The sequence below is a fragment of the Canis lupus genome, chromosome 16 (assembly GCF_011100685.1).
Source record: "Canis lupus familiaris isolate Mischka breed German Shepherd chromosome 16, alternate assembly UU_Cfam_GSD_1.0, whole genome shotgun sequence".
NCBI lineage: Eukaryota > Metazoa > Chordata > Mammalia > Carnivora > Canidae > Canis > Canis lupus.
This window is the reverse complement of record NC_049237.1, coordinates 14,300,405-14,317,266: the sequence shown is the minus strand read 5'-3', so window position 1 is coordinate 14,317,266 and position 16,862 is coordinate 14,300,405. Positions and strand designations below refer to the sequence as shown.

At 65.5% G+C, this 16,862-nt stretch overlaps 1 protein-coding gene across 2 annotated transcripts in view; it reads right to left on the bottom strand.

The window, feature by feature from the left end:
• Positions 1 to 16,862, bottom strand: part of CAMK2B (calcium/calmodulin dependent protein kinase II beta) — a 76,966-nt gene that overhangs the window by 14,158 nt on the left and 45,946 nt on the right. The window contains exons 4-13 of one of the 2 annotated variants that reach the window (XM_038559562.1): positions 14,613 to 14,667; positions 12,839 to 12,904; positions 7,550 to 7,622; positions 5,107 to 5,209; positions 4,935 to 5,018; positions 3,616 to 3,710; positions 3,344 to 3,466; positions 2,894 to 2,977; positions 2,281 to 2,323; positions 1,275 to 1,349 (exon numbers count right to left, since the gene is read on the bottom strand). In XM_038559562.1, the coding sequence (XP_038415490.1) occupies positions 1,275 to 1,349; positions 2,281 to 2,323; positions 2,894 to 2,977; positions 3,344 to 3,466; positions 3,616 to 3,710; positions 4,935 to 5,018; positions 5,107 to 5,209; positions 7,550 to 7,622; positions 12,839 to 12,904; positions 14,613 to 14,667 (801 nt within the window). The remainder of the gene's footprint in view (positions 1 to 1,274; positions 1,350 to 2,280; positions 2,324 to 2,893; positions 2,978 to 3,343; positions 3,467 to 3,615; positions 3,711 to 4,934; positions 5,019 to 5,106; positions 5,210 to 7,549; positions 7,623 to 12,838; positions 12,905 to 14,612; positions 14,668 to 16,862) is intronic. The other variant, XM_038559563.1, reaches the window with a different exon arrangement.

Sequence of the window (16,862 nt, the reverse complement as noted above, 5' to 3'; positions counted from 1 at the left end):
ATGCACACGGCCTCATGCAGTCGCTCTGCTCCGCATCCGCTGCAGGCAGGTGGGCTTCAGGCAGGAGCCCCCGGCAGAGAGCAGCCCAGAGGCTTGGCTCACTGGGCTGGGCAGCAGCGCGTCACCAGGAGCGCCCAGGCTCCCTGTTCCCTGGCCCCGCTTCCTCCTTCCCGTCACGCGCTCCAGAAAGGCTCCGGAGAGGAAGCTAAGGATCGAAGCCCTCTGGGGCCTTGCCGCCGGGCACATCCTCTGGGCTCACGGGAGGGGCGCAGACCCTCGTTCCCGAGGGTGGCCCTGCCCTGAGTACCCCCAGAAGGAGGTGGCTGGGGGACGCATCCCCTGCGGGACCTGGAGGCAAGAGCTGGGGTGGACGGCTGGCTGGGGCGGCCTCTGCCCTGACCAAGCCGAAGCACGAGGCACCAGCACAAAACCAGGCCCCAGAGCTCCGTCTGGGGAGCCCGGGGATGGCACCACCCCAGCTGCAGGTGGCTCCGTGCACCCTAAACCTGCACCACCCTCAGCTCAAGCTGGTCCACCCTCAGATCCTGGGGCCCGGTCCACCGGCCCTCAGGGGTTCTGGCTAAGGTCACAGCTGGGTGGGCGGGAGCTGCTGGCCTGAGGCTCCTGGGAGGAGCAGGCCGGCTTCACACGTGTGGGAAGAGATGAGGGGCCTCATACAAAAAACCAACAGGACGTTCGGGGAGGGGGTGCTGAGGCTCCCCTGTCCTGGGGCTCACAGGGCACACATGCACACGTCGGACCCAGCACAGACCACCAGCTCCATGCGAGTGACGGGGAGCAGCACAGGGCAGGTCCCTGGGGGCAGGGGGGGCCAGGCCGGGGGTGCACAGTGCAGGGTGTCTTTCTCCCCGGGAGTCCCCCACTCAGGCTCCAGACCCCACAGCAGCCCTGAGGCTCCCTCTGGGTGCTCAAGGTCACTCTGAGCAGGGCTCGTGAGGCACAAGTGGGGAGAGACAGCAGAGAGCACAAGACTCTGTCCAGAGGGGTCTCCTGACCCCTAGAGTCTAGGGGGTCAGGGGTCAGGACCGAGGATCCGTGTGATGCACGTGGGGGGAGGCAGGACTCAGGGGTCACCTAGCCTGGCCCCTCCTTTAGCATAGCGGGGGCTGCCTCCTGTTCTCCAAGTGGGACCTGTCCAGGGCGGGAGCGGGGGCTCCCGGGGCCTAGGGGGTGGCTCTGGAGGCCCGGCCGGCAGCTGCGTGCAGCGAGGGGGCTGCATGCCGCCAGGCGGGACCCTGGTCACGAACATCTACCTTGTTCCACCAGCCCCATGGTGGTGCCGGAGGCCGCGGTGGACATTGTGGCCGGAGCGGTGGTCTGTCTGCCCACTGTTAGCACCGGGTTAGAGACGAGGGAGGGGCGGACACAGACGGGGCGGGCAGGGGAGGGAGGAGGAGAGACAAAGGAAGCAGAAGAAGATTAGAGTCCACAGTCGGTGGCGGATGGCTCCAGAGTCCCGTTCCCGGGAGAGTGGGAACAGGACCCAGACTGAGTGACAGGTGAAAAGCATCTGCCTCCTTTCTCCTTAGAAAACCCCAGCGGGGGCTTCTCGCGCCCAGGATGGGACCCATCGTGCTGGAGTGACACACACCCCCCGTTCCCGGCACCACAGGATCACAGCAAAGGTCACAGGACGGGGTGCTGGATACAGACGCACAGGGACGGACCCCAGACGCTCCCGCACCCAATGACGCGGGCGACAGACAACCACAGGACAGCCAGTGGGCCACCTGCCCCTCAGGTGACGCCGTGCCCACACGGGGCCGCCAGGGCCCCTGGCCTCGGGGTCGCTGACAGACGCCCCTGAGCAGCCGCACGCCACAACCCGCCCCCGCCCCCCCCCCCCCCCCCCACCCCCCTGGCCTCGGTGCCCCAGGCGGGCAGCCACCAGCGAGTCCGGAGCTCAGTGGAGAGGTCCCGGGTCCTCCTCTCTCTCCCCCACACAGAACGGGTGCTCAGAGGGCTCAGGACAACAAGGCCACGGAGGTGCCGACAGACACACAGAGCTGCGGCCCAGGCGGCGGGCAGCTCACACATGAGGGCGTCAGGCGAGGATACAGACACCCAACACGCAGGGACGGGGGTGAGTGCCAGGTCAGGGTGGGGGCGCCCCGGAGCCTAGGCCCTGTGGCCCCGGGAGAGCAGGAGGCCAGGCCGCTGAGCGGCAGGCAGATGGGCGGGGAGATGGGGTGAGGGAAGGCGGGCGGCTGGCACTGGTGCCCTCGGAAGCCTGCTTTTCCAGGAGAAGACCATTCTCACCTGAGAAATTTCTCGTGGCCAGCATGGTGGTGAGGATCGCGCCCTGGGGAGAAACAGGCAGCTGAGGCCTGGCCACCCCGGCCCCGACCTCAGCCTGGGGGCGCCTGGCAGGACTCAGGCCCCTGCCTCGCAGACCAGTCTGCAGACTCAGCAGCTGCAGGGGACTGGCCGCCTGCTTCCAGAGTTGACAAAGCGGTGGCCGGTGGACCACAGCTTCTAGAGGGCTCCAGGACCCCAGGGCTCCTCCCACTGGCCCCCTGACAGCCTTCTCCTCCCCACCCACCAGGCTGGTCCCCTAGCTCAGCCTGCAGGGGGTCAGGGCCGCCCACTCACTCACCCTGAAGTGAGCGGCAGTGACCCGGGGCACCTGCCTGTGCACAGCCCTGGGTGCATGGAACCCTGTTGCGGGGAACCCCGAGGAAACCCCCAGCCTGCAGGCTGGTGCCACGCTCTCCAGGGTCACTGCCATGTGGGGCCCAGGATAGGGCCAAGATCGCTGGGACCGCTGTGCCTCCCCTCACTAAGCCTGCCAGGACCCCTGGGGCCGCTCCCAGTCCAGGACCCTTAAGGGCACAGTCACCTGGGCGGTGGGCACTTGGGAGCTGCATCTCACCTTGAGCTTCCTCCGGGCATTGAACTTTTTCAAGCACTCCACAGTCTCCTGTCTGTGCATCATAGAAGCCACGGTGGAGCGTTGCTGTGGGGACAGAGGCCGTTTGGATGCGGGTCAGGGAGAGGGCTGGGGCAGCAGGGCTGGGGCATCCAAGCCACCCATCCCACCTGCTGCCCAGCCCCCACCCCTTAAAATCTGCCCCCACCTCACCCTCACCCTCCCGGCCTTCCTGACAGCCGTGTTCCCCAGCCAGGCCCTCTCGTCCACCTGGACATCTCGTCCGCCTGGACATCCCGTCCCCTCATACACAGCCCCCACCTTCCCAGACACTGAGCCCTCACAAACCCCCCAGTGTGTCCCCGGCCACAGGCCGTGCAGTACTCAGGAGACCAGGGAGGCCGGTCAGCTGTGCAGAGGAGACCCCAGGGTCACCATGCTGGGTGCACTTACGCAGACCCATGGGTGCTTCAGTGCTTCGTGTGCTGTGATGCGCTTGGCGGGGTTGATGGTCAGCATCTGGTTGATGAGGTTTTTGGCTTCAGGAGTAACGGTGTCCCACTCGGGGGAGGGAAACTAGAATAGAAGGCAACCCACGAGTGTTTCTGAAGCCCTCTCCCCAGGCGGGAGCCAGATTCTCCGAGTGGTCTACATCAGGGTCCTGGTTCTGGGAAGAGGAGCTTCCCCCTGGACGGGGAGGGGTCCGAAGGGGTCCCAGCACTCACATCATAGGCTCCTGCCTTGATCTGCTGGTAGAGCTTGTGCTGGTCCTCATCCCAGAAGGGTGGGTAGCCCACCAGCAGGATGTATAGGATCACCCCTGGGGGGAACAGAGCATGGACCTCACGGGGCTGCCCCACCCCACCTCAGCCCCCAACTCCCTGAGCCCATCCTCAGGCCTCCCCTGCAGCCCCCACCCCACCCCACCCCAGGTCCCCACTCCCTGGGCCCCCTCCACTGCCTCCACCCCCACCCCACTCCAGCCCCCCACTCCCTGGGCACCCCCTGCAGCTCCATCCTCATTTCACCCCACTCCCCACTCCACTCCACTCCCTACTCCCTGGACCCCCCACAGCCTCCACTCCCACCCCATCCCATCCCCCCACTCCCTGAGCCCTTCCCCAGGCCTCCCCTGTAGCCCCCACCCCACCCCACCCTGGGCCTGCACTCCCTGGGCCCCCTCTGCTGCCTCCACCCCACCCCACCCCAGCCCCCCACTCCTTGGGCACCCCCCTGTAGCCTCCATCCCCACTCCACCCCACTCCCCGGGCCCCTTACAGCCCTCACCCCACCCCAGCGCCCCACTCCCTGGACCCCCCACAGCCTCCATTCCTACCCCACCCCAGCCCCCCACTCCCTGGGCCCCCTCCACTGCCTCCACCCCCACCCTACCCCAGCCCCCCACTCCCTGGGCACCCTCCTGCAGCCTCCATCCCCACCCCCTGGGCCCTCCGCAGCCCCCACCCCATCTCAGCCCCCCATTCCCTGAGCCCTCCCTGGGCCCCTTGCAGCCCCCACCCATGCCCCACCCCACCCAACACCCCACCCCCTGAACCACCCATAGCCTCCATTCCCTGAGCCCCCTGCGGCCCCCACCCACGCCTCATGCTCAACCCTGTGCCCTGGGAACACGAGCGTCCATCCAGGGTTCAGCTGTGCCTGGGACCCCCACCAAGGAGGCAGCCCTGCCACCGCCTGCATAGCCCCCACCCCTTAAGCACCCTGTGCTGCCCCTGGCCCAGCCCTCTCTTCTGGGCGGTGGGCTTCTCTGCCACAGCCAGGGTCGCGGTGGCAATTCTAATCTGTGCGGGCAGGGGCTCCAGGCCGGGTGCAGCCCCAGGAGTCAGCACTGCTGGTGGGCTACCCACCCTTCTGGACATCCCGTCCCCTCGCACACAGCCCCCACCTTCCCAGACACTGAGCCCTCGCAAACCCCCCAGTGTGTCTCCAGCCATGGGCCGTGCAGGGGTTGGCCTGGCCCAGCACCAGTGGTCCAGGCCCCCATGGCCCCTGCGGCCCCACGCCGCCCCTACAGGGGTCTCACCGCATGCCCAGATGTCCACCGGCTTGCCGTAGGCCTCCTTGCGCAGGACCTCCGGGGACAGGTAGCCCGGTGTGCCTGCGAACCCTGGGGGCAGGGGAAGGGCGGGGTGAGGGCCCCATCAGCCTCTGAGCCCCGTCCTCCCTCCTCCCCCTGCGGCCAGCGGGATGCTCACCAAACCATGCCTGCTGATCGCCCTGCACCTCGATGGCCAGGCCGAAGTCCGCCAGCTTCACGGCCGCCCCTTTGCACTTGCTGGCCAGGAGCAGGTTCTCGGGCTGCGGGGAAGGTGACCCACCAGTGGGTGTGTGGTTCACACCCGGGGTGTCACGGAGGGCAGGGGACACAGTAGACAGGACTGCGGTTTGCAGGCCGGGGTGCATGGGTCTGACCCCCTGCTGTGTGAGTGCTGCCCTGGCCAACACCTTGGGGCACCCCCTCAGCACCCTGGGGGCCTCTGGGGCACAGAGGAACCGGCTCACACCTCAGGGTGCAGCAACCAGACCTTAGTGCACCCGACAAGCCCTGGCAGGCGATGCCCCCACCCCATGTTCCACGTCTGGGTGCTCAGAGACACAGTGAGGGGCTGCCGGAGGAGCGGGACCCCCAGAGAGTAAGGAGGAAGGAGGCGGCTTGGAGCATCTGCCCCCACGTCCCTCTGGCTCGGGCCCATCCAGCACCCTCTGCCTCAGGGAGCAGCTGAAGGACACTCGTCCCCTGTCCCACGGCAGCACCAAGGAGACTGCGGCCCCCAACGGGGGACACGTGGCCCCGAGGGCCCAGAGTGTCCCTCTACCCCGTGTCCTGTACGCAGGGCCCCTCCCGCCCCGGCCTGGCCGCCTGTGGCAGTCGGCGGCGTGGAGCACTCGGAGCTCACGGCCTCTGGGCTCCGTTGTCTCTGGCCACAGGGGGGCTCCCAGGGCCCCCTCCCCTCCCCTCTCCTTCCCCCCATCTGGCAGGCCCACTGAGACCACACTGCCATGTCAGCTCCCCAAGAAAGGCAAACACTGCCCCAAAAAAGCTGAGTTCACACTGCTGGGTGCCCTGACAACAGTCCCTGGAGCCTGGGAAGGAGGCCGGACCCATGGCAGAAAGTGGGTCCTCCCCTGGCCCCTTGGCCCCACAAGCTGGCTGGACAGCTCTGTCGCCCATGTGACATGTGGCCTTGCCCGCCCAGAACAGCTCAGAAGGCCCTGGACATCCTCACTTTGCCCATGTGAGCAGGGCTGGGGGGACCCTGCCTCCCCATCACCTGCACCGAGGGATCTGAGTGGCAGGCGGGGGCTTCAGCAGCCCAGAGGCACCAAGGCAGCACCAAGGGATGGGCTGGGTCCCCACCCCAGCTCCACACCCCTCCGCCCCCACACCTTGCTGCGAGCAAGTCCACCACAGTACCACCTCTGGGGCTCCGTCCCCACAGGGGACAGGGGTCCTCTCCAGAAGAGGAGAGGCCGTCTGGCCTCCACAGCAGGCAGGAGACGGAGAGCCCATGCGTCCTGCCCTTCTGCTCTTTTCAGCAAGGGTTGTTTACCCCCGGGTCACACCTGGGCCAGAGGGAGCACCCATCTTCATTCCTATGCCGTGGCCTCAGGGTGAGCTACGACTCATAGGGTCCAGGAACCAGGTGGGAACGCATGCCTCCAAGTGACGCTGCTTCAAACAATATGGTGACAGACCGTGAAGCCCCAAGGGCAGACAAGGCGGGCTTAAGGCGCAGGCAGAGGGATGCAGGACCACGTGGGGTGTGCAGAGAGAGACGTGAAGGGCATAGGAGGGGGTGCTGGGCCCACTCCCGGTGGGATGTCGTCCCCAGAGCAGCCCCGCCAGGATGAGCTCACACACACACACACACACACACACACACACACACACACACACACCCCTTGGTGGCCCAAGGCATGGCCCCAATTAGCGTGAGCACCAGAGTGCCTGTGGGAAGGCTGGTCTCAAATGCCACCTGGGGACTCTCAGAGGGAATGATAGCTCCCTCACACCCTAGAGAAAAAGCTGGCAGGAGCCCAGCCTTAGAGACACGAGGAGGCGGGGAAGGCAGAGGGGGCGCTGTTCCTCCTGAGGCCACACTGTGCCCTGGGGGGTGACAAACTGTTTTGCCCAGAGCTGAGCCAGGGGCAGCAGACACTTCCAGAATGGGCTGGACACTGGCAGCGACCACCAGGGCTGGCCCTGAGCTCACCCCTACGCCCTTGGCATCAGCCCCACCTGTGCACACATCACCTGTGTGCCCCCCTGCCAGGTCTGTGTCCCACCTGGAGCGCGGAATGACACCCCAGGTGACATGTGCTAATAGGCTAATTTTTGACCACTGCCTCTCAGTCCTGAAGCCTGGAGGCATCTGGAGGGACGTGCGCACACACACACACACACACACACACGTGTGCACGTGCATTCTCACATGCGTGTACACACATGCACACACAAGTACACACCTGCGCACATTCTCACACATCTGCATGCACCTTCTTGCACCCCCACACACAAGCTCATGCACACTCACACGCAGCAGCTCCTGGCACTCCCACTGCCCCTCCAGGGCCTCCTTTTTCGAGACATGCAGGTACGGACGACAGACACCTGGCAGAGCAGGGCGGGGGACTCACCTTGAGATCCCTGTGGACGACCCCCATTTGGTGGCAATGGAGAACCGCCTCCAGGATCTGCTGGATGCAGTGACTGCAGCAAACAGCAGGCGTGTTAGTGAGGGTGGCCTCGAGGGGCAGGGGGGCAGGGTGCAGGCATGGGGTGCTGTGTGGCACTGGGGTTGTGGGGAAGCAGGGGATCAAGATGCAGCCTGCCATATGGGAGAGGAGACACCGGCCAGAAGAGAGTCTCCAGAACCCTTCCTCACCCCCACGGGCTGGCAGAGGGCACAGCCAGCCCCCTGCACCCCTGCCCAGCCGTCTCCTCTGACCCAGTAAGCGACACTTAGAGGAAACACCTGTGGTCCCCGTGCACCCTCCCCAGGCTCACACCGACTGCGCCCAAAGCTGGGCCAGGCGCCCTCCGAGAGGGGGCTAGGGCTGAGCCCACACCCTGCCAGGCAGGCTGGCACCACGCAGCAGGGTGGCACCCGAGCACCAGGACCACACTCTGTTCTGGGGCAGCTGCTGGAGCGTTAACAGCCCCAAACGTCCACACTGACTGCTGGCTGCTGTGCTGGGCCGCCCGGGGCTCTGAGCCAGGGAGCAGTCTGGGGCCTTCTGGGCGGGAGGGAGAGGTGGGGGCCACTCTCAGGCACCTCGGACACCTGTGCATGAGCAACATCACCCGAGCACAGACCCTGACACCCGCCCCACTACACACACCAGCTTCTGGCCTGAGCCCACCTCCCCCAGATGGCCCAAGGGGTGCACATAGTTTCCAGCTGCCCCAGAGCCAGCCACAGGCCGCCGGGAGCCCTGGACCTGCCTGGGACCATATTCACAGCCCTGGACCTGCCCGGGCCACAGTTGCATCCCCTTTTGGTGGCGGTGGGGGGTGCAGACTGCTTCAGGACCCCTCCTGCCATAGCTAGACCCTGCGAGGTGATGGCCAGTCAGCTGTGGCGTGGGCTTCGTTTTCCTAATGGCGCACTCCAGGCGGGGTGAGGGACCAGACCGGTTCCTCAGATAGCTCTGGCCACACCTGGGGACCATCGCCTGCTGCCTGAAAAAGGAGACCTGTTTCCTCCCTGCAGCGGCCAGAGCCTAGCGACCTGCTGATTGATGATTCCTGAGCTTTGTGGAGGTCAGGAAACAACCCCTGATACCACCCTCCCATGTCCTGAATCTCCTGCCCTCGTGTCCTAGGGTCTCCTGTCCCATGTCCTGGCCTAACTTGCCCTCAAAGCCTTTCCTGCTCACATGACTCCCACAAAGTACTCAGTCCCCGGGGATCCTCATCTGTGTCCCGGTGGCACCAGGCCCACATCCAGCCACTGCCAGCCCCCGTTCTACAGGCACAGGCTCGGCCCCTGTGGGCTGATCCCTCACAGCAAGCTCACCATGGGGGTGGGGGGTTGGAGGTGGAGGGAACCCACTCCACGGGGCAAAGCTCTTTGGAGGCCCCCTGCTAAGGCCAGGCAGGCCACTGGGTACAGCGGAGACAGGGTGACACCCCCAGCACTGGCCACTGAGGTCGCTGAGCCAGGGCCCGGGGTGGGAAACACCTTCTTGGCCTCCAGAGACCGGCCGCTCACAGCCGACCCGGAGCCCTGGGCCATCAGATCCCTGAGGCCACCCGCACGCAGCTTCTGCCCGGAGCGAGGGGAGCCCAGGCGGACCAGCGCCTTCCTGGGCTGCGACGGCTCTGCCCCGGCAAGCACCCAGCTGTACACCCTGCAGGCCCTTCCCGGCACCGCGGCCTCTCCGCCCCGGGCAGGTGTGGCCTGGACCTCCGGCTGCTCCCGCCAGCCCTGGGGTGACCTGGCTTCCGGGCAGACCTGCTGAGCCCGCGGCACATCCTGCTTCACCTCCAGGTCACGCACATCCCGCCTTCACCCGGAGACCATCCCGTGGCGGGGACAGCGCCCTCTGCACGCCCCATGTTGGCCGTGCCCACAGCAGTCCCACGGCAGCCGCGGGCTCGGGGTGGGTGTCCCTGCACTGGCCCGCGGCCTCCGTGGCAGTGGACAGGTGGCTCTCTGCTCCCAATTCTGTCTCTGCCCCACCCAGCAGCAAGACGTTCTGAGACTGTTTGTTGGACCCACGGGTCCATGTGCTGCGGGACAGACTAGTAACGTGGGCTCCGGGCGGGTGGGCTGCACCCTGCCCTCCCCATCCCTCCTGGGAGTGCCGGGCCCAGACACGCACCAGACACACGAGGCCAGCAGAGGGGCTGCATCTCTGCGACAGCATTGCAGGACTTGGCTGTGCCTGTGACTCTGAGGACCTGCTCCAAAAGCTTCACAGCCACCCCGGTGGAGAAATGGGCTGGTTTCCCCCCCGCCGCCCGGAATGAATGGGCCGAGCACACTATGGGCAGCCCTGCCCTGGGGGGGCCCCTGGGGCCCAGACCACCGGCCCTCATCCCCACTCCAATCTGAGCCCACAACCTTGGTGCCATTATCCCCATGGGACCTTTCTTGGGGGGGTCAGAGTTATTCCCAAGAGAGCTGCAGACACTGGCTGGGTCCTGGTCCCAGACCTCTGGGCTCAGAGGTCACCTCTGCTGTGCCCCTGCCTCCTCCTCCTCCTCCTCCCACTCCCCCTCCTCCCCCCCCCCCCCCCCGCCTCCTTCTCACTGGGGCAGTGGAGTCTCAGGAGGCCCTTCAAACATCTCTCAGGAGCCACTATCTTACTAGCCTTTTAAAAACCGGGTTCTAAATATTTTGAATTTTGATTTGCCTGCTTTGGAAAAGACCCTTCAGTTTTCCCACAAACTGCCAAATTCCTCCCAAGTGGGAAGAAGAAAGAGGTCAAAAAAGCAAGTCCTGCTTTGCCCCTGCCTCCTCCAGAGAATCCAGGCGCTAGGAGCCGAGGACTGCTCTGCCGCGAGCAGCACCCCTGGAAGGGCCGCCGATTCACCTACCGGGGCCCGGACCACCCCGCGTGGCCAGCCTCCTGGGTCCCTGCCTCAGCAGGCCCCGACCCCTCCCGGCGGCGTGGGGGGTGTCCCTGGACACAGGCAGTCAGCACTGCCGCCCTCCCAGGATGGGAGTGAGCTTCAGCCCGTCTGCCACGGTTCCCGACGACGCCTGTGGGTCATGAATGTCCACCCAGGTTCTGTGGGGCCCTCCGGCCTGCAAACAAAGCACCAGCGCAAAGGGCAAACGCAGGGCATCTCCGCCTCGACCCAGGGGCCAGAGCTGCTGGGAGAAGAGGCCACTCCGATCTCACAGCTTTATCAGCGGGGGCAGCTGGAGGCGTGGCCCCGGGGCGTCCTGCTCCCCTCGTCCCCTCCTCATGGCTGGGCCATGAGTAAGGCAGGCTTTGTGAGAGAAAGCTAGGCATTGTGTGTGCACCCCAGCCCCATCTCCTCTGGGCCAGTTCCAAGGGGTCTCGAAACCAGGAGAGCCTCCACGACAGCCCCCGATAGGCCAAGAGGCCTGCAAGAGGGGCAGGTGGTGAGGAAAGAGCTCTGAGGCCACAGGTGCTGGGAGCACCGGGTGTGGGGCATGGCCCGACACAGAAGGCAGGCCCTGTGGGCAGGCTGGGGTGGGCCGGGGGTTCCCAGCCAAGGGGGAGCTGCAGCAGCAGGCGGGATCGCCCCTCAGCCAAGACCACCTGCTGCGGACCACAGGGGAAGTACCAGGCCCCCGGGGAAGTGGTCGGTGCCCAGGACTAAGGCCCCCGGAGCAGGGCGTTCCAGGCTGGGAAACGGAGGGCTGCGAAGGCAAACTGCCCGGATGGAGGCAGCCAGGTAGTCCTGGTGGCAGAACTGGAAGGCAGCCCTTCTTATTCCGGCTCTGCCCTGGTGGTGGGCCCCAGGACCCTGACTGCCCGGCCCATCCGGGGCCCGCGGGCCCCAGAGCTCCTCCCACCTGGAGGGGCCTGCAACTGAGGGGCCCCGGAGCTCCTCCTACCTGGCGGGGCCTGCACCTGAGGGCCCCGGAACTCCTCCCACCTGGCGGGGCCTGCACCTGAGGGCCCTGGAGCTCCGCCCACCTGGCGGGGCCTGCACCTGAGAGCCCCAGAGCTCCTCCTGGCCCAGCTCTGCTCCATTCCTACTTTTCTTGAAAGAAGAAAATAAGAGCCAGAACTTCCTGCTCCAGAAGGGGACCAGCACTCCCAGGCTAGTGAGCAAAATGAAGGTCCTCCATCAAGGAGCCTCAGAAAAGCAGCCTGTGCCCCGGCGCTCTCCGGCAGGCAAGGCAGAGGAGAAGCCTAGCCCCACCTGTCTCTGACACCCTCCCAACCCTGGCCCTGACTCTGGCGGACCACCCGCCTTGGGCTCTGGGGTCTGTGGGGACCCAGGCAGCTGCGGGACTCACTCAGGCCATTAGCAGCAGGCGAGGTCACCCGCGGGTGCAGAAGCAAGTCACGAAAAGCTACTTTAAAAAATAATTATTCATTTCCTTGATTAGAAAAGAAATACATGCTCATTAATAAAATTTTTAGAAATAAACAAGTAACAAAAAAATATAAAAGGGAAGCATCCATAGTTAATGCCACTTCGAGATGACCAGTGTCAGCCTTTTATCTCTGTAAAGCGAGGGTCCCACCCCAGCGGGCAGGGAGCTGCTGGTCTCAGTGGTGTGCAAGCTGAGATGCAGGGTTAGGAGTGGCACTCCCGCAGGGGCCATGGCAGGTCACCAAGGGCCTCTTCTTCCAGGAAGGAGGGCCCTGCATCCCAGCAGCATGCTGCAGTGGCACCCAGAGGTCACTGGGCCCCTCATCCCCTGTGATGGCGGACCCCAGTAGGAAGGGCTGCCCCAGAGCCCACACGGAAGTGTCATCCAAAGGAAGCCTGAGTCCCTCCATCGCTGCACATGGGGCCTTGGCTTCCCACCCACAGCCATCCCATGAAGGAAAGCCAGCAGACATGTTCTGGGGCACAGGCCCCCCTCGCCTTCCCATCCTGCCTCCAGCCCTGGGAGAGTGGCATGGAAAGGGATCCCTGCCCTGTGTTTGGAAGAGCATTTGGAAAGGCACCCTGAGTGCCCGCTGTGGGCCACAGATGAGGTCCAATGGAGGGGCAGGAGAGGGACACCGGTCACTCCCCCTTCCGGCCACCCCAGGGAGAAAGCCCTCTGTGGGCCAGTCCCCACCAGTTGCCCGCTGCTCTGGGCACCTCTCAGGAGCTCCCAGTAGGGCTCAGATGGGCTGGCAGCTGGGCCATGGACTAACCCCAGCCCGGCTGACCGTCTGCCTAGGCCCCGTTAGCCGCTATGCACACAGGAGCACACGTGGGCCACGGGGGCAGGGGTGGGGAGAGGAGAGGGCGGGAAGGAGTGAGGGCTGCACACCCACCTGGCATCCGCCTCACTGTAGTACTCTCTGGCCACGATGTCCTCGAAGAGCTCCCCACCCGTGACCCTGCAGGCAAGGCAGACTGAGGTCACAGACTCCAGAGACCCCATCATCCTCGTCACTTCCATCACTGTCATCACCACAGACAACATCAACACCTATACCACCTCCCCCTCCTCCATCTCCTCCTCCACCTCCTCAGAAGATGACAGTGGGGAGACCTGTCTGCCCCTGAATCCACACTTTCCCCAAGTCTGGGGCCCCCTGAAGGGGATGCCAACCCAGGCTAGAAGTAGTTCCCCAATTCTGGCGCCCCAGGCCTTACAGGGTCTGTAGTATGACAGGGAAGGCTGTGGCGGGGGCAGGGGCTGGTCTCTACTCTTCCCCACTCCCTCCCTGTGGCCCAGGGCGTCCTGGGTGCCCAGAGCAGGGGCTGCAGCAGGGTCAGGACAAGTCTGTGGGCTGCAGAGGCTTTCGGGGAGGGCCTGCCGGGCCTAGGCCCTTCCTCTCCCCACGCTCTGCAGACACACCAGCCAAGGACCTCTTGCTGGCCTCCCAGAGCCTCTCCCCATACTCCTCTGCCATGTAGGCCCAGAGACATGAACCTACACATGTACATGCACACACCACGTATGCAGTTACACATGTGCACACACACGCATTAGCATGCACACGTGTGCACATGGACACCCATACCCTGCTCTCTCCCTCCCTGTCTTCTGAATCACACCCACCCACTTGTTCACTGCCACCAGGGCCTAGGCATGGCTACCCTCCAGCCTCTACACTGTCTGTGAAGGAGGCAGGTGAAGCTGGGTGGGTGTGGGGGCCCACGGGGGTGACAGCAAGCCTGCCCCCTCTGCAGGGGCCACTTCAGGGGCCGTGGCACAGACGTTTGGGGACAGCCCCAGCCTGGCAGTGGCAGCTGTGTCCCAGGCCAGCCCTGGCCACCTGGCGGGCAACTCAGAGCATTGTCTTGTGGAACACTGGGGTGTTGAGAGGTGACCAAGCCTCTACAGGGACAGTCCCAGCCTCCCTTGACCAGAGGACCTGGAGCGCTGGTCCACTGAGGGCTCCTGAGGCTGCCCAACAACCGTGGCAGCATCTGTCCTTTGAGGGAAGAGCAGCTGCCCCGTGCAGGTGTCCCATCACACTGGTGACAGCACCCTGGCCACGCGGCCATCCAGAGGCCACTAGGGGCCGCCCAAAGCCTACGGCCCCTGCCCACTCCCTTCCCAGTCCCCAGCCACACTGACTCACAGAGAGCTAAATATAGCTGTGTAGTGGGAGCTGTCAGGGAAGGACAGGGATGAGCTCACTCCTCCTAAATCCAGCAGGAAGTTAGAGGCGCCAGAAGCCCCAAAGCCTGCACATCAGACGCTGCACACGCACACGTGTGTACACACAGACACATAAGTGTATGAACGTGCACACGTGTACACACGCGTGCACGCACACACACGCTCATGCCAGTGGGCTGTGGTGAGGACTCCAGAGGAACGCCCTGTGACCACTCCTGGGGTCCTCTCCTTCCTCTCACCCCTCTGCCCGGGCCCCCCCGGGGTCCTGTAGACAAGAGGGCCCAGGGGGCAGATCCCACCTTGTGGGGCTCCGGGCACCAATGGTGCAAAGCACATAGGGGGTGGGGAGGCTGTGCTGGTGTGGCTGCAAGGTAGGGGGCCTGGGAGTCGGGCCAGCCCCCGGGGGTGATCCCCACTTCTGCCCCCAATTCCCACCCCGCTGGGAGCCCTGCATCCCCAGCTCCAGCACTTACAGATCAAAGACCAGGTAGTGGAAGCCCTCCTCGGAGATGCTGTCGTGGAGGCGCACTGTAGGAGACAGGGGGCTGTGAGGGGCTGGCCCAGCCTCTATCAGCCCTTGCCACCCAGCCCCCCTCCCTCATAGGGGGCCCCCACCGCATAGGTAGGGGCAGGGCCAGGTGGGCGGGCAGCAGGCAGAGGCCAAGGAGAGCGCCCCGGGTGCCCGGCAAGCATCCCCAGGGCTGCAGCCTCTGGGCGTCTGCTGGTCCCGGGCCGGCGGGGGAGCAGGCGGGCTGGGGTGCAGGGCGGAGGCTCGCCGGACATCAGACGGGCCCTGGACAGGAGCTGCTTACAGGAGAGGAGTGCAGGGGGCCCGTTGCTTGCCGCTTGGGACCAGCTACGGGGCCCAGGGAGGCCCCGGGGGGCTCCAGAACAGCACCCCTGCCGGGTGCTCCCCTAAGCTGTCTGCTTGTTCTTGGGCCCCTGAGCCTGGCACAGCACACACCCGAGCCCCCCGCTCCCGGGCACACTGGCGTGCCTTAAGGGAGGGGAAGGAAACAGCCCCGAAAGCAGCCTTGACCCAGCACACCTGGGGCCCAGCACACCTGGGGCCCAGCACACCTGGCCGGAAGCCGGGCCGCACCTGGCGCCGCCCAACAGCAACGATGCCCGGGAATGGTCACACGGCCGCCTCCCCACACGTTTGGGAGCCTGCCCCCCGCAGATGCCGCCGATAGCCTCCAGCCGCCCGACAGCTGGCACCCCAGGGCCTCCAGCCCAGCTCCCCGGCGCACAGCCCGGAAAGGCCGAGTGGCTCCGCATCCAGCATCCCCCCCAGCCCCCGGCCAAGTGCTCACGAACAAGGTCTCCCGGGGACGTCAGGGTGGACTCCTGCCCACACCCCAGCCCAGGGCTGACTGCAGGCTGGCCTGCTTCTCCCCAACACCCCAGACCCCTGCTCACTGCAACCTCTGCCCAGGCCCCTCCTGCAAAGTCTGGGGAGTGGGGAGTGGGAGCTCACCACCTCCTGGTGCCCCCCTCCCCCCGCCTTGAGCCCCAAGCAGGGGAAGGCCTGGGCACCCTGAGGGGCATTCCAGGGGGCCTTCCTCCCTTTCCCCGGGGGGCGGGCCAGGGGTCCATAATGCTGGGTGCCGCAGGAGGCCCCCGCCCCCAGTGCTGGTGGGAGGGCCGGGCTCCCAGGCCCAGCCAGGGGGGTCCCACCCCCTCGCCTGGGAGCCACGGGGAGTCTGGGAGTGGAGCCTGTGTGCGTGTGCACACGTCTTTAAAAAAAAATCTTTTAACGTTTAAAAAGGAACTGCACCTTATTTTAACGGTTTAGAAGAAAACCCGTCTAGCGTATCAGACGGGACTTCTGAGAGAACGGAGCAAGACAGTGAGCTCACAAATCCACTTACAGAAACACAGGCAATCCCTGACACCACAAGCAGGGTGCCCGGTAACGACAAAGCAAGTCCTGCCGCACCCCGAGTCTGGCCTGGAAGCCCCCCAGGCCACGAATCCTCCGAGGCCTGCGCCTGAGTCCCAGGCCAGGAGGCACCGGGCAGCCTCTGGACGGCCGGTGGCAGGAGAGCCACCAGGAGGGGCGACACCACCAGCTGCGGGCCTGAGCACCAGGAGATGGGAAACCTCTCCCCAGCTGCCCCGGCCTCTGCTGTCCAGGCAGGAAGCCCTCAGGGCGAGTCCTCCATGGTGCCCACCTGCCCAGCTCAGGGGGGACCACCCAGCAAAGGAGGTGGGCTCTAGCCTCAGCAGCCATCATGGAGCCAGGCCCTGGGGAGAGAGGATTAGTATGCAGAGGGGAAGCTGAGTGGAGGCTGGGGAAGGCTGAGGGAGGCTGAGGGAGGCTGGGCAAAGGTTGGGGGAGGCTGAAGGGAGGCTGGGGGGAGGCTAGAGGAAGGCAGTGGAGAGGCTGAGTGGAGGCTGAGGGAGGCTGTGAGGAGGCTGAGGGGAAGCTGGAGGGAGGCTAGGAAAGGTTGGGGGGAGGTGGAGGGAGGCTGGGAGTAGGTTGGATGGAGGTTGGATGAAGGCTGGGGGAGGCTGAGGGAAGCTGAGGGGAGGCTGAGTGGAGACTGTGGGAGGGTGCTGGGAGGCTGGGAAGAGGCTGGATGGAAGCTCTGAGGAGGCTGAGGGAGGCTAGGGGGCAGCTGGAGGGAGGCTGGGGGAGGCTGGGGAAAAGTTGGGGGAGACTGGGGAAAGGTTGGGGGAGACTGAGGAGAGGCTGAAGGAAGCTGAGGGGAAGCTGG